This window comes from Rattus norvegicus, chromosome 6, assembly GCF_021556685.1.
Source record: "Rattus norvegicus strain SHRSP/BbbUtx chromosome 6, alternate assembly SHRSP_T2T, whole genome shotgun sequence".
NCBI classification, from domain to species: Eukaryota; Metazoa; Chordata; class Mammalia; order Rodentia; family Muridae; genus Rattus; species Rattus norvegicus.
In genome coordinates, this window is record NC_141539.1 from 11,586,201 (window position 1) to 11,609,234 (window position 23,034).

The 23,034-nt window shown below is 41.2% G+C and overlaps 1 protein-coding gene across 1 annotated transcript in view; it reads left to right on the plus strand.

The window, feature by feature from the left end:
• Fshr (follicle stimulating hormone receptor) overlaps positions 1-23,034 on the plus strand; it is a 209,196-nt gene that overhangs the window by 149,176 nt on the left and 36,986 nt on the right. The window contains 1 exon segment of the mRNA NM_199237.2: positions 787-861. Coding sequence (NP_954707.1) covers positions 787-861 — 75 coding nt within the window.

The following is a 23,034-nucleotide window of genomic DNA, read 5'->3' on the forward strand; positions in this document are numbered from 1 at the left end:
GAAATTTGGTGCTTTAAGTCAAACACAGAAGTTACTTGCTTTTCTCCCAGACTACCAGATTTTTTCTTTGCCAATTCATTTCTGTTTCTCCAGTCTGTTTTTTGCTGTGTCACCTATATCCCTTCTCTCCCCCTCTCAACTTTTCACCCTTTCTTGCTGGTCTAAATGTTCTTTTCTTCTCTGCATACTGTTCCCTACTTCAGTTCCCCATGTTAGTATCACTTTCCCCTTCTTAACTCACCCTGTTTCTTGAACATTGTTACTAGTAAAATCATCAGCTCTCCCATGCTTAAAGTTAGACTAGAGAGCAGGGACCAAGTGCTAAGTGTTAAATTGACAGGATTGATACTCAGTTTGCACAGATTTCTATAATAAATGGTACTGCATTTGATGAAATGTTACATGGACAGATGCATGGATGGATGCATGCATGGATATATGGATGAATGGATAGATGGATAGGTACATGGTTAGATGGATAATTGTATGTATGTGTGCATTGAAGGATGGATAGATGAATGGATGGTAGATGGATGTATGGATGCATTGGTGGATGCATGGATAGATGGATGAATGGATAGATGGATGGGTACATGGATAGATGGATGGATGGATAGATGGATGGGTACATGGATAGATGAATGGATGGATGCATGGATGGATAGATGGATGCATGGATGCATGGATGAATGACTTAATTATTTGATGATGTACTCTGCATAATATGAAAAATAAATGACACTCCTTGCCATTCAAGTCACTTACACACACCTTCCTCTTTTACAGTAGGATTGAAAAGGCCAACAATCTTCTGTACATCAACCCGGAGGCCTTCCAGAATCTCCCCAGTCTCAGATATCTGTAAGAGTTCATACATTATAATACTCCTCCTGATACTAAATTGTGCACTCTTATTTTAGTAAAATCTCCAGTTGCTATTATGAGGAATAATTGCTTTTTCATTGAGGACAGGCAAGAGTGACCAAAGCAAAGGTAGAGGGTTGGAAGTGAGTTTAGTTTTGTTAAATAAGCAAAGTACACTAATGCAACAGCATTTTGTTTTATTTTCAAGTGAAGGATGTCTTTCACATTTACAGGATTGTCATGCAGAGTGTCTGCAGAACTCGATCATAATTTAGGGTCAATTAGATGCAGTTAAACTTTCAGCTTTCTTTCATTCTGTAACCTTGACTTCAAAGATACTATTTGTCTCACTAATTTGCATATAAGTAGTTTTCTCAGATAAATTGCAGTGCTTTGTTTTGTACATTTTGGTCAATAGCTGTCATGGCATTTTATCAGCAGAGAGATTTCTGATATCCGAACTCCATTCTATGGCCTGTCTCCATCAGCAAAAACAGTTTCCTATACTTGAAAGACTTACTTTAGCTGAGAGCTTGACAGATACTTGAATGTTATGATGAGATCTTACAAAGTAGCAGAAAGAATCTAGACCTTGGAGTTAAACTTTCTGAATCTGTTCACTAGCTTTATGTTAGAGGCAAGGACTTAATACCTCATACCTCATAGCTTGTTTCCTCATTAAAAGAATGGAAATAATAATACATATAGGTTGTTATGCTGCCTAGAGGCTTAAACCAATAACCATCTATCACTTTTTACTTGTCTCAGTTGTTCAACCAAATAGATTTGTTGACCAGGACTTGGTTTTCCTGACATCAGCTAAACATTCTTGTGCATCTCTAGCAAGACAGCAAGTCATCTGGGGCGGAGCATTCTCGATGGTCCCAGTTAGAATGACTCAGCTCTCTTCCCAGTAATGATCACTTCCACCATGCTAGGGTAGGCTTAAGTGCACTGAGATCCCAGAGTTCCAAGGGAGAGATTTGAAGTACAAGCTTCTTCAGCATATACCCTGAATAATACGCCATCTCTTCTGGTGCATTTTATTAGATACGGAATTTCACAGAACCAGTCTGAATTCAAGAGGCAGAGAAATATGTGTCAGTTCTTGACATTAGACGCTGTAGTCATGATATAGAGCTGTGACACAGGAAAGGAAAATGGGTCTGAGGACAGACACCTTTGCATTCAATCCAAGTACATACAAAGTTTTCACTGCGCCTTTTGTCAGGGGGCAAAGACCCCACTGTCAAAATCAGAGTCTTTATAAGGCCATCTGGTGACTGGCCGAAGAGAAACAGTTCTCATTTAGTAGCCCTGAGTGCTTTCTGCTGGGAGCTTTTAAAAGCAAAAACCATATCCTTGTTGCCAGTTCAGGGGAAAAGACAAGAAGCAAAAAGTTTAGCAGAAGCACAAAGCATCAGTTAGCTGGGTCAACTTAACCTCAAGTCCCTAGAGCAGAGCTGGAAAATTTTCTAACTTTCCCATAGGAAGGAGTATAAGAGAATTGGGAGTCACCTCTGTATCAGATCTTAAATGGCTGCATCAGGGACAAGAAGGAAGAACCTTGGTCCTATCACACCTATCACCATAAATATTCAGTAAATATTAGCTGCTAGTAACGTCATTCTGTGGCCCTAAATTTTGGTCCACACTAACTACAGTTACTAAGTATGATAAGAGGATACTGAGCCACTGTGGTCCTCTGCAAGTTACTAGTCTAGTGCAGAGAAGAGACTCGTGAGGAAAACTTTATGCACACATTTCAAAAAGAGCAAAACATAGCAGATAAATGAGGACTGAAAGGAACCGTTCCAAACTCTGAAACTAACCATCCAGAATTTGAGTCTGGAGCTGGGAATATAGCTCAGTTGTAGAGTGCTTGCCTGTCATGTGTAAAGTCTTACTTCAAACATAAGTCCCCCCAAAATAAAACTAGAATTGGACTAATATTGGCCCACACATCATGCCTATCACCATTCATTCTTCATTATGGGGACTCTCAACAAAGGAGGAACTTGGAAGATGTGGATATGGAATTCACTGCACAACAAGAGAAGGAAGTAGGAGACTATCAGTAGAATAGAAAAAACAAAGCTCAACCTTTAACCTCAGAGGAAATAAAACCTGTGTCATTTGTCATCAAGCTGAGTCTCTTCTTCATGACCTTTGTGACTTTGACGTGATCAGTGCTCTTGAGTCATTATCAAGGAAAGACTAAACCAGTCTTTCCCATGAAACCCATGGACACACAACCTGGGAATTTACTCAAATCCCTTTGCTCAAATGAGTTCTATATTGATCCTATCTGTTTCCTGTGGCTGTTGACAGACAGATAACAGTAGCTGGTTCCAGCCATATTGTGTTTAGCGAGATTATTCCTCAGTATATTAAACCTGCTTTCCAGGGAAAGATATCTAGTAAGAAATTTAGAGAGATTGCATTATTGTCAAAAGATCCCCCCCAAAAAAAAACCCACAGTAAAATATTGTCCTGATCTGTTCATACTGCTACAACAGAATACTATAAGCTAGTAGCTGAAATAATAACTCAGTATGTTTCAATTGACTAGAGGTTAGAAATCTAACACCAGGTGCTCAGGGGTCAGTTCTTTGAAAGGGTGTGTTCTTTCTATTGGGTGTTCACATGACTTCATTTTTAGAAGTATTATATGTAAAGAGAGAAGAACAAGCATCCCATTTCTACACATGATTTTATGACATCACACTGTGTTGTAGGGTTTCATCATAAATCTGAGGGAAACATCCAGTGCATAGTAATGATATAATTCTATACCATATAGAATCTTCTTACCTATGGAGTCCTGTGCCCCCCCCCACCATAAGGAACTTGAAATAGGAATTGTATATCTTAAGCCTTTCAGCTCCTAGCAAAACTAAACCTTCCCCAGATTTGCATACCATGTCAGCACGCAGTTCACACATGATACCCCCTGCAGGTTTAAACAACTCCGCCCTTCAACAGCACTTCAACCAGAAATACACCTGACCATGGCTTAGACTGCTGCTCTTCTGAAATAGTTTCCAGGCCACTAAGATCACACAAATGCACAGTGAAATCTCTCATCTAAAAGGTTCTTTCAGGGAAACAATTCCAGTTAAGCTTCCATTCTGTGTTAGTCAGATCTGCAACCATACTAAAATACACAAGATGGACTTGCTTAAACAAAAGTTTATTTGAATTATGGAGGCTAGGAAGTCCAAAATCAAGATAATGAAAGATTATGCTACTCTCCCAGGTCTCATCCTGGCTTGTACATAGCCTCTGTCATCTCATCCTCAGATGGCAGAGAGGGCACGCATGCAAAAGAAGCAAGAATGGGTAAGAGCGAGGTCGGATGTTTCCTCCTCTAGAGACGAACCCAATAGGGATAACCCAGTCTTATCACTTCAGCAAAGCTGAATCGTCTCCTAAATATTTTCTCTCCATGTATAGTCACAGGGAGGATTAGGACTTGAAGGGATGAGCAGGGAAGGGGTAGAGGTTAGTACCTAGCACACATCCTTCTATGCTTGTTCCTGTCATAGCAGCAGTCATCAAACGCTTTGTGATCCAGCAGCCAAGTCGTGATGAAGACAAGAATTTCACATATTCTTTGGGATGATGAAAACTTGCTTCAAGACAAAGGAAAAGCACAGAATGGATGAGGACTCAGTGATGCTTAGAGTTCAACTATTGTTTGTTTGTTTCTAATGTTGTTTTGGTTTTTGCTTTCCTAAGCCAGGATAAATATTTAGCATCCACTCAGCCAAAAGCAAAACTATTACCAGGGGGCGGTATGAGACGCCATTTGACTCAAGCATCCTAATTGCTGTGCACACACTTAGACATGTTGTTCTGAAGTGCTCCGTGTTGATTCCATTTCATGCTGTTTATTGACAGCACAGAATTCAGGACAGCTAGAAATCAGCACTCTTCATCAGTGCCTTCATGCTTCACAGAGGAACCTGAAGTAGTTAAGAAAAAGAGCTTATAAATAAGGAAAAGCTCTTTAACCAGAAGAATATGCACCGAAGGATTCATCTGAATGGATTTTTTAAAATCAATATTTTATTTGCAGGCTGTATTTCTTTTTCTTTTTCTTTTTTACTGCTTTGCCTTCCTGGAGCTGACCTTTTATGTATGAAAGATTATCTATTGATCAGTAAATAATGTTTCTACAATATTCTCTTCCATTTGCATCTTGTCAATGTAATTTCCAGGCAGCTCTGTGGTGGTCTTTGCTACTCAATAAACTCTAATTCTATTTAGTAAGCACGTCACACTGTCTTAGGCCCTTCTCCCAAGCCGCCACTGACGGCCATCTTCCACTCAGATGTCATTAGACTCAGAGCCACTAGACCTCTTCTAAAATACCTTATGGTGGCTCCCAGGCTATTGGCTTTCTACAGCTGATACCTTTCCAGGAGATTTCTTACAGACACTCCCCTCAGCAGTCCAGGCTGTTTTATCCCCTGTCCTGGTTATAGGGCTTTTCTGACAGTAATACACACTGTTTCTGTAAAATGGATCACTCTGGCACTTTTGGTTCTCAGCCATACAATCCTGTCTGTGGTGGCTGGGGAAAAAAGCCACAAAGATTACATTTTAGAAATGGTGGCTATCATATTCATGGTCCCTCTATATCTGTTCATCATTTGGATTATGAATTGTTCAGTCAGTAAGAACTCATTCAATAATTCATTAAAAATAAACAAGGATATACTGTATACAAGGCTTTCTTATACATATCATATATGGCAAGTCAAATGAACCTCTGCCTTCATGGAGCTCACATTCTCATTGGATGGAGATATATATATATATATATATTTGAATTATATCAGGCAATGATGATGCTGTCAAATATATATTTGAGAGAATATACATGATGTCTATATATACATATATCAAAGAAATTAATATTGGGAGAAGGCTGACTGAAAAAGCATAGAGTAGAGAGTTCTATGTAGGATCTAGGAGATATCTGTGGGTCACTCTTCAAGGGAAAAGCTACTCTCCTGAACATGACATTGTCTGTAGAGGTTATGGTACTGGTTGTGTATGAGAGGATTGAGCCAGTGCCCTAAGCCAGGAAAGTTGTAGAATAACACAATGGATTGGGGCAATCACGTGGTTTAGAAAGACAGAAGAAGATGGAGTGGAAGAAATTACCTGTGTGAAAAAATTAGCAAGTAAATACGTGCAATATGAAAGGCTCATAAATAAGGGGATACTGAGCCCCAGGGGAAAGGAGACCATACACAGTCAAGCAGCATGACTAGATTTTGACGTGTGTGGCTAAGCAAAATTGGAGGTGAACCAGAGGCAGGAAAAGCTTAGTCTAATAGTGTGAGAAACAATAAGCTCTTCAGGACTCCTGAGCAGCAGATTGGTGTGATAGTGGTGACTGGATTGTGGAATATCCTACAGCAAGCTGTACTCAAAGGAGGCCTGCTAATGGCCAGTTGCCTTAAGCCATTAGCAGGCTTGGTGACAACAGTTGAAAGCCAATGAAAATCCTGTTGTTTAACTTTGGGCCACAAAGGTGCATGTAATTGGAATTATTTTGGGCCATTCCATTACCCTGATTCATCCTCCATGTACTTCCCACACAACCATGGTATAGAAGATACTCATCAAGAATCTAGGCTTCTGGGGGGGGGGATTAAAAAAAAAAGAATCTAGGCTTCTTACATGGAACAATGATTATTAAGATGAAATTATTAGCTATCTTCTGGGCTGTCAGCATTGCATCTCAGGATGTTGCCATAACTACTAAGATGCTTGGACATGATGAAGACTACAAAATTGTTTATTTCATCGGTAACCAGTCTTCCAAATCCGACTTTTCTTAGTATTGTCAACTCCAAGATAACATGGCAATTCGAGGTGAGATTTCCATCTGAGCATGATTGCTCCCAAAGGCAAGAACCTCTTGTGATTATAATTTTGGCGATATTTTATACTGTTAACCTTTCCTCCCCATGCATAAAGCTTCCTTCTTTTCTATCAGAGAAGAAATTAGCTGATTTAAAGATTCCTAGCAGTGTGGTCAGGTTTTATATTCTTTCCAGAGTAATTAGCACTTTTCTCTGCTTGCTTCTACTTATTATATGTGTCTAGTGTAGATGTGTGCGTGTAAACGTGTGTGAGAATATGAGTACATGTCTGAATGCACATGTGGAAGCTAGAGGTCAATATCTAGCTCCTTCCTTGATGTTTTCCAATTTTTTAAAGACAGAGTCTCTCAACCCAGAGCTCACCAATTGGTTAGACTGCCCAGTGATCTCTGTGCTTCAACTATTTGTCTATATACAGACACACACACACACACACACACACACACACACACACACACACACACTCCTGCAGATTCTCTGTAATATAATTTGCTTAGAATAGTTCTTATAAGTATCCCCATCTCATTAATTTTGAAGTAAGACTAGCCTCTGTTTCCTCCTAAAACTCAGATAGGAGAACAGTCCACAGAAGGATGCGAGAGAGTGGAGATTAGCACCAGTCTCTTCCTCACTCCTAGTGACTTCTCCCCCACCCCACCCCTAGACAGTGATGTATTAACCCTTCCATGTTTCTCCATCTGAAAAACAAAATTAGCAAATGTACTTCAGAGTGATGATCTGGGGTGGGGGGTGGGGGGGACAAACCCTCTAACTCCCCTAAGATCTCTTTCAGCCATCAAGTGATAGATTCCATACCTGTAAGCTTCACAAATATGGGGCTCTCAATGCTACTTTTGTAACAGAAGAGCAAGATCTATTTATGCGATAAGGAAGCCTGCTACATAAGGGGCCCCTTCATTTCCACATCAAGCTCTCTTTCCCTGGACTTTAACTTCCATGGTCTTGGAGGTGCACTAAAATATTCCAGCCAGCCGAAGCTCAGCCCCTGTACAACCAGTCCTGCTATTATGGAACTATGCAAATAAACAAAACCACCTCATCAAAGCCTGAGAGTCACTGGCTATGGGAACAGGTTTATAGAGGCAGACAGCTCAAGAATACCTAGAGACAGCTTGGGCAGTAGAATATGGAAGGGCAGTAGAAAAGCCCTTATATACAAAGCAGGACCTATATATACACTTCTGTTTCTCACTCCAGCTCTCGCTCTGTCCATAAAGATTCATTTAGACTGGCAGTTATGCCTAGGGGAGGACACACAATAAAGCCACCATCTCCATAAGAATTGGCCAGAGGATGTATAGGCCACAAAAGTAAACAGGGCATGGAGCAGACTCACACTCTCTTTTACTCCCTCCCTTCTTCCCTCTCTCCTTGCCTGCCTGCCTTTTTCCTTTCCTTTTTTCCACAATGGTAACCAAGTTTTCATTAGCATTGAATCCTTAATACATAAGGAGAGAGATCCCCAATACATTGTAGCAGAGATGGGAAGGATAGAAGAAGGACGGAAGGAGGAAATGGTAGGGTCATTTCTCTTTTAGAGCCACCTGGTTGTGATGCAGGTTCAGTGGCCGCATCACTAGCTTCCCTCTCATTCTGTAACACTTGTTGTGGAAAAGCTACATTTTTCTCATCACTTCTATACACCCACTCACATCATCGACATTAACATCTGTATAGTATGTTAGTCTGTAAGCTCCTAGATATATTCTAGCCAAGTGCTGCAAGCCCTTGACTCCTGGGGAGACTAATATCCTCTGTGAGGGCTTGACTGTATAAAGAAAGTATCCTTGGGCTCACCAGGCTTGCCGGGCTCATGACTGAAGAGCAATAAATTGGCAGGTGATGCCTGCCTTGGATGGTACACACACCCAAGCTAGGACAAGTGCCGTGCCCCAGTCATCTAGTCTGCAAAGAGCCAAAATTAGCACACACTACCCCTTAATGAAGATGTGGACCTAACATGGAGGTTTTCTGTTTGTGCAGTAAGAGAGAAGCAGTGACTGTTTTCAGAGTGAGGGCAGCAAAGTAACAAATGTTTTCCTCTTCAGCAGACATTGCATAAATGTTCCACTGTGGTTTAATCACAAGCTCACCCATGGTGATCAACCCACAGATAATGGCTGGTTCAGGAGGCTATAAGCTCTTCCCTCATCTAGCTGGGATATGGAGATGTGAGTAGAAAGCAGAATGTTGGTGGACCTGTGAGAGAGGCATCTTGGCAACCTCATAAGATTCACTCATCACTTTCTCCCTGGCAAGGACCAAACCATACAGATCCACTCACCAGATTCAAGGAAAAAATGCTGTACCCAACAGAAGAGTCTGAGAACCAGGTTGCAGTCCTGGCCTTACATATGAAAACAGTAAGCTTCCCTGGATCTCATGAGAAATGAAGAGAAGGGAAAAGGAAAAGGCTCGGTGATTAAAGTGCTTGTAACACAAGAAAGAGGAGCATTGTTTGGATCTCCAGAACCAACATGTGGTTGTTCCCTTCCTGTTGCTATGAGAAAATACCCAGACAAGTACCTTATGGGAAAAGAGGTTTATCACAGTTCACGATTTCAGGTTGCAGCCCATAATAGCAGGGAAGTCAAGGCTGAAACTCCAAACAGCTTCTCACATCACATCCAGCCAAGAGAAGAAATAAAAAAAAAACAAAAAACCAGGCATGCTCACTGGTTTGCTTTTGTTCAGCTTGATGTATCCAGTGTTCTGCAGTTGAGGACTCCATGCCTAGAGAACTGTGCTTACAAACACTGCACTGGGACTTTCCACATCAATTGCCTAAATTACAGCAATCATCCAGAGACATGGTACAGAAGCCAAGTCAATATAGACAATCCCTCATTAAAACTCACTTTCCGATTATTCCAAGTGGTGTCAGATGACCAGTTAAAGCTAGCCATCACCCCACATGAATGGCAGGAAGCATAGTGACTCAGTGAGAATTTCAGCCTTCCCCAGAGCAAGCTGGATGACAAAAATAGTCATATCACAAAACTGTAGGTCTGTCTAAGAGAAAGACCCCACCTCAGAGAAATATGGTGAAAACCAATTAAGATTCCCCACATCAAGCCCAGGACTCTGCACATCCACATGGTCATCTGCCTGAAATCACAAACATATAAGCAGGTACCCTGACCACACATGCACATAAAAAGGAGAAAATAGAAAACCGGAAAGAACTATTGCTGTGTCGTCTCCAGCCAAAGGTCACTGTAATAAAGGGAAGGTAGTACAGGAAGTGCAGCGCCGTGGGGTCAAAGGGCATTGGTTGCCAGTGTGGATTCCAGGAATCAGACTTCACAAAGTCTTTTCACCTTGCACTCATTTGCTTCCAAAAGCACTGTGAACTATTTCCTGGTAGATCTGTCTCACAGATCGAAGCCGAAGGTCCTGAGACAATGATTAAATTGAAGGTCAAAATTTGGACTACAAAATTATCTGGGGGCAGAGGCCCAGGGAAATTCTTATTAAACATGTATCATATGGCAGATTCTGAAGTGGGTGTTTTGTTCACATAGTTTGTCTTGCTTTTAGTTCTCCAAAAACAGTAAGAAGCATTTTGAAATTTAAGAGATTATATGAGGAATAGAATCAAGAACAAAAGCCAAAAAGCTGGGTCACCCAGTCCATCCTCCAATCAGAGATCAGTCCTGTCAATAGAGTTAAGGCCCATGTAAACCTCTCCAGTGTTCAGAGCACATTGACACCTCAATTATGTGTTTACTGTTTGGAATTTGTGATCACCCACCCGAGCAAAGTTGAAGTGTACCTAAGAAATAGCTTTCTAAATAATTTATCTTAGAAATGAGTTGCGGGGCAGGGTGTGCAAACTGTTTAAAATATTAACATTTTGCAGCTCCCAAATGTGATGTAAAAGTAACTGCTTGCCACAAATTGGTAGTTTGATTGAAGTTACCCTTACATCAGCATAGAAGGAAGTCTCCAAAGGCGCTTGGCAACAACATTAGCTGTGAGGCTAATCAGGATGGTCTTTAGGTTGTGAGAGTTCCTGTGTAGACAGGAAGTGTGCTGAGAGGAATATAATTAAGAGATGCAAGCCTAAAGCCGGGCTTTCGATATCATGTCTTCTGCTTTCTATCAGACAAAGCACCTTGAAGCCCTTCAGCTGTTTACTTATCTGGAACACGTGGCTGACAATAGTATCTTCTTCACAGGCTTGTTTGTCTGCATCAGTGACCTTTAGGAAAGTGAGACATTTGCACTTGGGCATGGCGCAGGCTAAAATAACAGGCACGTTCTGACAATTACTCCTGGTTCAAGTTTAGAACTTGTCCTGGGTATTGCTAAGTCTTTCCCCTATTAACTAAAAAAATAGGAATTCTGAAGTAATGTATGTTATAGGGGCTACAAAAATAACAATATATTGTAACTTTTATGCATTTTCTTCCTCAAGGGCCCTCTCAGAGTGGTGACTTTGTATGACCAGCTTCTAGGATTTCACTCCCCCTACCACCAATAGTAGCATCTTGACCAATGCCACCATGGTCAGCTTCTTACACAAGCCCAAGTCTCTATAGTGTGTAAAAGTTGCCACATGGTCTTCTTAAATTCCCCTTTTCAACCTAAATAGAACTGCTAGCCATGATGGACTGTCAAGAAGGAGAAATTCAAAACAGTCTCTTTCAGAAGAGCTTCTCAAAAGACTTACCATAAATTCCATTCTTCATTCAGTTCTCGTAGTCAGTGTATAAGAGAGATGCTTCCAAAACCTAGAATATAGCATCCTTTGTGTCAAAGAAGCTCTGACTCTCACCTTTGGTTGACCCAAGATCTGTCCTATCCATGATGATACCCTGTAGCATACTACATAGTGAACATGTGACAACAGCAAGAGGTGCAGGGAGCCCATCGACAGCTTCATTAATTATTTTTCTTCTTCTTCTTCTTCTTCTTCTTCTTCTTCTTCTTCTTCTTCTTCTTCTTCTTCTTCTTCTTCTTCTTCTTCATTATTCATTATAACTAAGCTCATTTGAATTTCTTCTCAGGAGAACTGTCTCAGTTCTCTGTGATTTATTTTCTTTTACCGGGATCAAGACTGTCACAGATAGATTTCTGAGGTAGGAGTGGGATTCCTTGCCCCTGAGTCTGATAGTATCTACAGCCATAGATGAGTTTGGAGAAGTTACTATCTTGTCTATCCTTGTCACATTCTAGAGAAGCCACCATACACTGCAAATGCTGGTTTCCACCCAAACTTCATCTGAGACTCTGCCCTCTCACGAATGCAGTTCTACTCTTCTATACTATTAAGTTCTGATTTACATCACTATCAAGAACAAATGAATTAAGTGATGCATGCTTTGCGATAAGAGAGATTTATCAGCTATGCCCTCATAGTAATGGTATATTCAGCAACTGATCTGTACTTAAAGAAATTAGTACAGATAGATGTCTTACTTTCTGCTAGGGCCTCCAAGGTTGAGATAGGCACACACAACTCAAGAAAAGGAAGGAGTCTAATGTTTAGAGAAAGAGTACTAGCATGTGTTTTCTTTGTCATAGACACTTTCAGTGAATGGTAAGGGCTCTGAGATCCCTGTAGAAAGAATAGCTCAGCCCTGTTAACCCAGAATTTCCTGTTTTTATCACCACTGTAACCTGTTAGTCCTCCAGTGTTTCTAAAATGGAAGCCATCTTAGAGATCACATTTCTATCCCTTGCACCAGGATAGCCTTCTATGTGTGAGTGCTTTGCCAGGCCTAGGAAACCAAGACCTCAGCAACACAATCTATTTTTCTCATGGGCAGCTCTCATAATAAGACTCAGTCATTGGGCATACAAGATTAGCTTGGATTCAGAAAGACCTGGTCTAACCTCCAGTTCAGCCTCTCCTTGTGTGCCTTTGAGAAAGTTCCTGGACCTCTCTCAGTCTGTCTCCTAAGGTAGTAGGGAGGAATAAATAAAATAATCAATGGTAAGTGCTTGGTGCGGTACCTGACTCATAGGAAGTGTTCAATAAATGTTGACCATTATTATTATGAATCTATACCTCCTTTCCAGAACATCCCAGCACAAATCTATTGCCATTTCCACTTGGCTACTTTTCAGAATCACAGGTGGCTCTTTCCTAGCAAATACCCTACCTAACCCCTCCTTACAAATACCCTGCACCTAACCCTCACTACAATATGGTCCAGAATAAGGTGATTTCTTTATATAGTAGATGGCCATGCAACTACAGTGTTGTATGCTTTAAAAGGAGATGTAATGCTAATGAGGGTTGAAAGAAAGACAAATAATTAATGAATTCTACACTTTTATCTTCCCTTATATCGTGTTCTAGGTGGAACAAAGGTGTTTGGTTTGTTTGGTTTTTGACTCACTACCTATAATCCTACGGAGAAAGCAGTGTCATGGAATGTGATTTGTTATTTTTCTAATGTTTACTTTAATACTAAGGCAGTCTACTGATACATAGAATATGGGATTTCAATGGCTGCCAAAAACAAAAATAAACTATTAGAATAAGCAGATTCATTAGAAGAACTGTGGAATTAACTCCTCAGTCATTGTACTCAGTATCTGTCTTACACTCTTTTATACAGCTATTTTTGCAAACTTCAGCTAGTGGCTTTTCTTCCCTAAGGTCAATCAGGTGTTCTGTCAAACTACCTGGAAGATGTTTCATTTTTATGTTATAATGAAATCTTCCAAAATTACATGAAAAAAAACCAAGTTGTCTAGAAAAGGTACATTTTCTTATTTTTAAAATATGTAATATGAGACATTTCACTTATTCTGACATACTTCATTTTCAGTAGTAAAATAGGCATTTACATATATATATATATATATATACATGGTTTTCCTCCCTAGTAGCTCCCTATGTATCATAGACTTTTTTCAAATGTTGTTGCATTTGTCATTGGTAAAATATCCCTTGCCCTTACAGAAATAAAAAAAGGTTCTAATTTTAAATTATCTGCTTTATAATTTGCTTTTCAGTAGCCACTTGTCACCACAGAAGAAGTCACACTTGAGTTACATGGCTCTTAAAATGAGTAAGTCACATAAGTCATCTCTAATTTTGTCGATTCTAGTATTCTTTGATGTTTTTAGTTACCTTCTATGGGAATAACAAAACACTGACCAAAATAACCTCAGGCCAAACAGGCTTGTTTGACTTACACTCCCACATCACAGTCCATTCTTGAAGTGATTCAGGGCAGGAACTGAATAGGAACATAGAAGTAGACATTGAAGCAGAGATCATGGAGAAGGACTGCATAGTAGCTTGCTTTCTGGGATCGTGCTCAGCTCGCTGGCTTTTACTTTCTGGGATCGCGCTCAGCTCGCTGGCTTTTACATCCCACAACCACCTGCCCAGTAGTGGCACCAGCCACAGTGGCCTGGGCCTACCCACCTCAATCATTAATCAAGAAAATGCCCTACAGATAGACCCACAGGCCAATCTGATGGAGGGCAATTTCTCAGTTGAGAGTTCCTCTTCTCTGATGATTCTAGTTTATGTCAAATTGATTAAAAAAAAATAGTTAGGACACATGAAAAAATTTTAAGTTGATAGTATGATGCTGACTTTTAAAAAAACCAAGACTCAGAGACTAAAGAGAATCAGGCAAGTAGACAGACAACTGGGGGAGGTATATCAGAAGGAAACAGAAGATAGTAGAAAGGAAAGGGGGGATTTGGGGAACTTTGGAGTGGCTGAGTACTTGGATATCACATGGGTCAAGAAAATATCATGTTATCATCCCACAGAGAGTGAGAGAAATGCAAATCAGAGAGAAATGACAGTCTTAGTATGACAATTGGAAAAGAAGATGGGCACTTGACCACAGAAAGAACAGTGCTAGGGGAGCAGAGGAAGCTTACTGACAAGGCAATTCCCTTCCCCTAGATAAAGGAAGGAAATCAGCTAATTTCTGAAGCTAAGACAAGATGTCTACCCAGATCCTCTGGGGCCAGGCAGTTCCTTTGAGAAAATGCTGCATGCCCTTACCCAAAGAAGAAGCTCATTGCTCCACTGAGACACTAGATCAGACAGCATCTAGCCATATAGGGCTAAAACTCTTGGAAGTGCTACCCTTGGACTAATCAAATCCCTTGAGTTTACTGCAGAGCCTTGTTTCCATGGAGATTAATGTTTGAACTGAATATGTAAGTTAGATGGCCCCTGTTTTGAAGGTAAAGTAGGAGGTGGCAGGAAATGAGACTCTCTGGCTATCTCCTCCAATTCTTTTATGCACAGTTACTTTACTGAGAGAAAGTAGGATTCTGCAAAGCCAATCCATTGGTTGGAAATGCACCTAGCTAGGGTCACTATCCTTGAGTGTAGGGTCCGTTTCATTGTACCAAAGCATCTTAGGCATTCTTCCATCTAGCACTGTGATACTGAACCCAGACAGATCTTTTTCCAGTGATACAGAAGCATACATCAAAATCCTGTGTCACATTCATTACTGATACACAAATTCCCCAGCTAATAAAGATTTATAGTTAAAACAAAACTCGACATCAGCAACCCTGTAAGTAATGGCTTCTTTTTGGATACACTTGGTCCTTGTTTGCACATTTTATATCTGCCAGCTCACTCATTAGCATTTATTTCCAAGTCCAAATTAGTAGTTGTGAAACAGCTTAGTAGCATCCCCTCCCTCCCTAAATTAAATTCCCTAAAGCACAGGATGGAACGTTCTAGCCATAACCTGAGCTCCAACCCTTCCTCATGTCCTAAGCTGGCAGAGAGCTGGTTTACATAGTCTCAGAGTTGCTCTGGATTGGGAGTAGACTATAAAGAAATGTATGACAGCTGGCATAGGTGAAGTCAGGAATGACTTGTCATCTTTCTGGACATCCTTTGCCTGATATGGTGGACTGAATATTTGCCCCCATTGTAGCTTCTCAGTTACGCCATTGGCTTGGCTTGCTTAGTGCTATGAAACCTGAGGTGACCAGACTGTAAAGCTTCAGGTCTCCTTCTAGTATACAGAAGGGACTTCCTACACTTTCTGTCAAAGCTACACTACTCTGTGAACTGTCAAGAGTTCTTAAGATATAGCCTCCCCTTCCTTTTTATACCTTTTTCTACTTGCCACCCCTCGTCCCCTCCCTTTACCCCTTGACCCAACTGTATACACTACCACACTGAGCTCAGACCTCTGGTTGGTTGTTCTTCCTGGCTTAGTAATCACTGGCTATTCTAACTCATTATGCTTTCCCCAGCCCATTGAACTGTTGAGACATTAGTGATAAATAGCATATAATTTAGCACTATTTCATTCCTTGAATGTTCTACCTGTGTGAATCTTAATTTGATTCACCTTCAAACTCCCTGAAGCCAAGACATCGTCTCTGGCTTACTCTCTGGGGCATAATGAAGCATTACTGGGAGGATGATACTTATACCAGCGCAGGACAAATAGACTCCATTAACTTAAGGGGAAGAAAAAAAGCAGAAATCCTTGAGTACTATTACAGACGAATCAAAGTATCGATGAGGCAATGCTGTGGATTGGTTTTAACACTATTTGTGTTAAGTTGGCTCCCAAAATTACACAGGAAGTTACACATTTGCCTGTAAAACACTGAGGGTCCCTGCCCCCATTTGGCTTTGATTGGTGAATAAAGTTACCTGTGGCCAAAGGCAGGACTTCAGATTTCCTGGGCAAGAGAACCATGGGAAGAAGAAGGATTCAGTACTGCCATGCTGGGAAAGCAGGAGGATCAGGAGGAACAATGTAAGATCATGTAAGAAAAGCAGCCCCATGGGGACCCTCCCTGGTAAGTCTGGGGTAGAAGAGATAGAGTATAGATTTTAGTAAATAATAATTCAGTAGTATTGGAGGGGAGGAGTTAGCAACATGAAAGGTTGGCAGTGGCCCAGTCATTGAGCTGCTTAGAGCATATTAAAAATAAGGCTGTGCATGTGTGGGTGTGTGCGTGCGTGTGTGTGTGTGTGTGTGTGTGTGTGTGTGTGTGTGTGTGTGTGTCTTTCGTTTGATAATTTACAACATAGAAGCAGTAGCAAGAAAAGTGCGTGTACCTGGCAGGGAGTTAGAGCAGATTAATTTGCTGAGCAACAACGCAAGGGGTTTAGAGTCCCAGGATGATCTTTTTGTGAACAGCGAGTACATTGGCCTTATTTCCATAGAAGTAGGGATAACTTCCATCAAATGCTGGACCCCAGTAAGTTTATTCTGAAAGGAGAGACAATTTTATTATTGCAACCTAAAGATTTAGGGCAATTGAGATAGAAAAGCACTAACGCCAGCTCAGGAAGTAAAACTGGCTATGGGAGGAGGAACGCCAAACCAGTTACTTTTGTTTGAAAGACCCATTTGCAGAACTTAAATTTGTTGACATTTTACCCTTAGGCCTTTTACTGTTCCAGAAGATAAAGCGCAGTTAAGTGAATCAAAATAATTTTGCAGCAAACAATCATTTGACCAAGTCAAACCCATCGAGACACAGAGCTCCTAGCTGATTACCCAATTCCAGACTCCTTCAGACGTGAATTTATTGACCAGAGTGGGAAAGATGAATTGAAAACTAAGTGTTCCATAAGAACTCCATTTCCGGCCTTCTCTTAGGGTTATAGAGAGTCTGAGGTAGAGTTAGAACCAACACTCCATCCAGCTAGATGGCCACCAGGCCTTTATTAGCACCTTCATGTCAATGCTATTGGAATAATTGTAGCCATTTTCACTGTGTATTTTCTTTTCTATAAAAGCCAAAGATTTCAACGTGCTTCTGTGGATGCTCTGTAGCATGGGTATGGGAGCTCATTCTGTTGACATTAGCTAAATGTTTTGCTCCTGTGTAGCCCTCATTGGAAAAGCAGGATTCCTCACTTCCTCAATAACACAAAAGTCATCATCACTCGTACCATGCTAATACCATGTCAAATTGGGTGTATGCTGTGGATGCAGGTACTGCATAGTTTCTCAGACACTGGCAGCTCAAAGTGCATTACCTCCCTAAAGGCTTGGTGGTGACACATGGCTTTAATCCCAGTACTCAAGGAGCAATGGCAGGGAGATCTCTGTGAGTTCAAGGCCAGCCTGGTCTACAGGGTGAGTTCCAGGACAATGAGGACTGCACAGTTAATCCCTGTATCAAAAATGAACAAACACACAAGGTTGGCAACGATCAAGCGTAGTCTATTTTCCAACCAGTGTAGAAATGTTAAGTCTCCAGGGCAAACACATTGTGGTTGAATAATATATGCTTGATGTTTTCTTAATTTTATTTTATATTAATGTGTATGAGTATTTTACCAACATGTATGTGTATGTACCATACCACATATATATCTTGGGCCTACAAAGACCAGAAGTGGCCTCAAATTACCAGAAAGTGGCATTTCAAACCATTGTGAATAGCTATGTGGTACTGGGAAACAAACCCAGGCCCTCTTCTAAGAGCAGCCAGTAGTCTTAACCACTGAGCTATCCCTCTAGGCCCTGTTTGGAATTCTGATGAACTGCTAAGATAAAGGGGGCTAGATAAAATGCACTTGTCCTGGGAGTAAATCAGGAGATCTAATTTGCTTTTTTTTTCACTTTAATAGCATATCTTTTGCATATATAATTCCACACATATAAGCAAGGACTCTTGATCATATGCACCACAAATTCCAGCTTCTCACCACTCCCAGATGCCCCTACGCATCCTTCTCACCCTTTCAAGTGAAACTTAAAGTTAATGATGCAGTAAGTCTAATTCGATATTGCCCAGTGGAATGCTGAGTACTTTAGCGCCACACTAAGTTCACAGGTGAAACATGCATCTCACATTCAGAAGACATCATTTCACACACTCCTTCAGTTCTTCCCTACCTTCCTCACGTTCTCTGAGCCTTGGGTGGAAGAGCGGTGGATACTGACGTACCTATTAAGGCTGAGCACTTAAGAGTCACTTATTTTCCGTTTTTTGACCAGATCTGAGTTTCTGCATTAACTGCTTATCAATGCAGAGAGGTTTCTGACCAAGATTGATGGCACACTAATATAGGGGTAAATGCATAAATGTCTGGAAGGCAGTTTATCAGTGTAGTCTTTAGCAAAATAACAGCAGTAGGTTCCATTCTAGGGCCTATGACCTCCTGAGACGTGTGCTTTTGTCCAAGTTATAGTTCTATACCTAAATTCCTCCCTGCGAACCAAACCACACATTCAATCTAAAAGCAATTGGCTACCCCCATCAACTTGGTCCCCTATTGCACTAGTGAAAACACCTTGCCTGGCACAGGAGTGTTCAGGGATACCATTGTCAGAGTTTCTCCGCCAATGGTATACACAGCCTCGCCCATATCTGTGAAAGCTAGCTAGCAGGGAGAACGTTTTTCAAGGCAAAGGCTGGATTTCTCTACAACCTGCAATGAAAATGAAGTGTGCGGTGTCTTTAGAGTCTCACCGTACATTTATGGTGAGCAACGAAAAGCCTATGTTATTTTGGGGGCCTTTGAGGCTTCTGTGACCAATAACCTTTGAGATTGTACCATCTACTTGGCCCTGAGATTTTCATTTAAAAGATTATGACTTCTAAGGAAGCCTTGTCCCTGTATATAAGGTGGCTGTTAGGGGTCTCAATTTAGATCTGTAAACAGGTCTTTTCTCTGAGAAAATCCCATTTGAAACTGAATTCTGAAGTTTAAATTGGCCTGGTGAAAAAAATGGATGTGAGCCCTCCTGAGGGAGCGTATGCAAATGACTCAAGGTAGGGAGGAGCAAAGAGAAAGAGACACTGGGGTTGAAGTCCATTGATGAAACAACATGAGGCAGACAGAAGAGTTCGTAGTACAAAATAAAAATTCCACCCTGGGTCTTATGGGAAATAATAAACCTTTCACAGTGAGGGAGGGCACAAAGCAATCTGGTTTCTGTGTCTTGGAAGAATGTGCTGTATGCTGCACAGAGAATGGATTGGAAAAGAACAAGATAAAATGTGAGGCCAAAAGGAAACTATTTAATAAAGCCAGGGGAAGGCAGTAATGTTTTTAGAGTGGCATCAATGGAGGTGGACAAAATTGCTCAAAATCAAGATAGCATTTTGGAATTAAAATCTAAGAGGGTTTTGAAACGGGCTGGTTATTGGATGAAAAGGAAGAAGCAGCCAGTGTTTACCAGTTTTCCAATAAATGACTGAGAGATGACAATGTACTTCTTGGGAAAGTATCATGGGGGAAATGTGTGATGGAGGTGACTGTCAGGGGACAAATTCAGCTATGACAATGAACCATTCAGGAGGATGTAGGGAATAAGATCTCATTCCTGGCAGACTAGACAGGTCAGACTACAGTTTCATACCCTGAATTCACAATAATAACAATCAGAAAGATCCAGGAAACAAAATCTACTTGGCTGTAACTGTTGAAGAAGAAGAAGAAGACAAAGACTCCACAAACAGAGGAAGGGAGGAAACAAAAGTGTTCAAGGAAAGGAACGCAATGAGCATGGCATAACAGAAACGGAAGCAAGAGGCTGGCAACAAGCAGAGGATGCTCTGGAAAGTTCTTTACAAAATATGGGCTTGCATGTTCCCTAGATTTGGTACTTGGTAGGCTGATGAACTTGGGATACATCGTAGTTTTGAATGAAGATGGAGATTGGAGCAGATTGGATTATACGAATGAGATAAGAGGCAATGAAATAGTATTGCAGATAATACTTTCTGAAAGTTTTGCTGAGAAAGAAGGAAGAGAAACAGGCTGGACCCGAACTGAATGTCAGGAAAGAAGGCAACTACCGGTAAATCTGTGCAGAATGTGAAACTCAATGCAAGTTGGTTTCTATTTTGACCTAGAGTCTGCATAAATGGCTGAGCAAGGCTTACGCAGACAAACGCAGAGAAAGGAAATGGATGACTAAAAAGAAAAGAAGAAGGAAAGTGGGAACTTCAAATCAAGCATGTGTTATCAGGGCCAGGATTAGTGGTGCAACTCAATAGCCCCACCTACTCAGAGGGTCAAATCCTGTCAGGACTATTGTTGGCTTTAGTCCTGGAGGCTTTCCACGGAGACCTCTGGGCAGGCCAGGCGGGAGAGTTCCGGTGAAGGGGAGAGAACTGGAGCAGGGAGAGGGAATCCTCTCTGCTGCCTCTGCGCAGCTGCTCCACCTCTGTCTCCGTGGCTGCCTCTTCAGATGCTCCAGGACTTCCGCTGGGCTGAGCCAGCGGGAGGCTGACTGGCCAGCAAGGGGTGCAGGGGAGCTTCTGGCAGTGATTTCCGGAGAACAGATCTCTTCCCCAAGCAGCAGTGTTACAGCAATTATGATAGAAACCCTCAGATGACTGAGCGGTTCTTGCGTACCTTTAATCTTTCTGGATAGGATTCTTATATACAGTTTTGGGGTGGGTCCAGGGTCTGACAGCAGGTTCTTCCCTCGGCTTGGCCAGAGAGTTTGGGAATGCCTTATCTACATGTGGGAGGGCGTGGTCATGCTTCTATGGACTGATGGCCTTCAGGCTCTCTACAGGGGGCTGTGGGTGGTGAGGGGCTGGGGGAGGGAAGCATTGTAACTACCTGAGAGAGGCCTGGTCTCCAGGGAATTTAGGGAAACTACTGTCCTTTTCAAGGTCACCAATGTTGCAACCTTATCTGGACCAGGAACTAGGATACCTTTCACATCCAGCGGTCCCACAGACTGTATGACACAAAGTCAGCCTGAGCAACTTAGAGAGACACTACCTTAAAACATAAAGGAAAAAACTCTTCAGGGTGTAACTAAGTGGTAGGACACAAGGAGTACGCAGGAGCCCATAGGGTAAAGATCGAGGACTATAAAAGGAAAAAAAAAACATTCATTTTCAATAAGAATGCTTTATCAACCCACTGTGTTCAAGCCTATATGCTGTAGTATACAGACAGACAATTAGAGCTCATCCATGTAAGATGCATGTAAGATATAGTGCAAAATATATTCAGAATTGTTCATGAAACCAAAGAGGAGCAGTGCTCCAGATCAACCAGGCACTTCAGTGTTAAGTTCCAAGCATTTCTGGATATGTCAGGGCCTCAGAATGACTCAACAGGATTCTAAACATACCTATCATAAAAGTGGCCTAGAAGGCCAGGACAAAAAGTGAAAAGCCACTCAGCACAGCTGAGGCAAGCATCTGTCACATTAAATCTAACAGCAGCCTATTGCCATAGCAACAGCTAGAGTAAAGGTTGGCCCAAGGGAAGGTGAAATGGCAAAGACATCTTTGATAGAATTTCTTCCATGCTGCCCACAGTCCACACACTTTCTGGCCTGGAGGGATAACCTGGCTTGTATGCAGCTCATGCCAGAGTTGGCATGCAGGTTCCTGTGATTTCTGGCCTCTGGACCTCACTGCCTCTGTTTAAGACTAATTACCCCCAAATAGTAGTGATACCTGACAAGCAAATCAACCAAATTAGAGTTTTGATCTATTCCTGGTGACAGAAACTAGAAATGTTTGAGAAACATCATGCAATTAACCCAGTATTTTATGAGCACATGCTGCATTCCAAACCGACACACAGAGGAAGATTGTCAGAAAATATTAAATATGGTCGCTGCTCTGATGTCTCATTAGCAGAGTACTGAAAGAACACCGTGGGAAGAGCTCTAAAAATAGAGAAGGCTAGGTCTGATGAAAGGGGATTGCAGTGAATCATGGGTCTTTAGCTCCCAGCAGCTCTGAGTAGACTCAGGGTTATTGGACAGCAATGGCGAATGCTATTTTATGGAAACGTCCCATATCAAATACTAACAGACACTATTGCTGGGCCATAAGGTGATTTTTTACTCTCTTCTTTAAGTGTCTCTGTAGATTTTTCACAAGTCTCATAATAAATACATGTATTACTTTGGTATGAAAAGAATATATGCACATTTTAAATAACCAAAGTATGTAGAGTACCAAGCACTCTCACACATTGCTGGTTGAATCAAAATGGTACACTTGTTTTTAAAAAAATGACTAAGCTGTTTTCCACTTAAACATATGCTTGCCATCTGACCTAGAAATCACAGTCCAAGACATTTACCCAAGAAAAAGAAAAGCCTATGCACCCCCGTGTGTGTGTGTGTGTGTGTGTGTGTGTGAGAGAGAGAGAGAGAGAGAAAGAGAGAGAGAGAGAGATGTTTGCTCAACAAACATCAACTATACACAAATGTTTAAAGCACCTTTTGTATGTGTGATATACGCATATAACGTTATATGAACATTAATACATTTAACCAATATTTTTTCCACAAAAAAAAAAAAACCCTAAAACTTCAACTTGGGAATA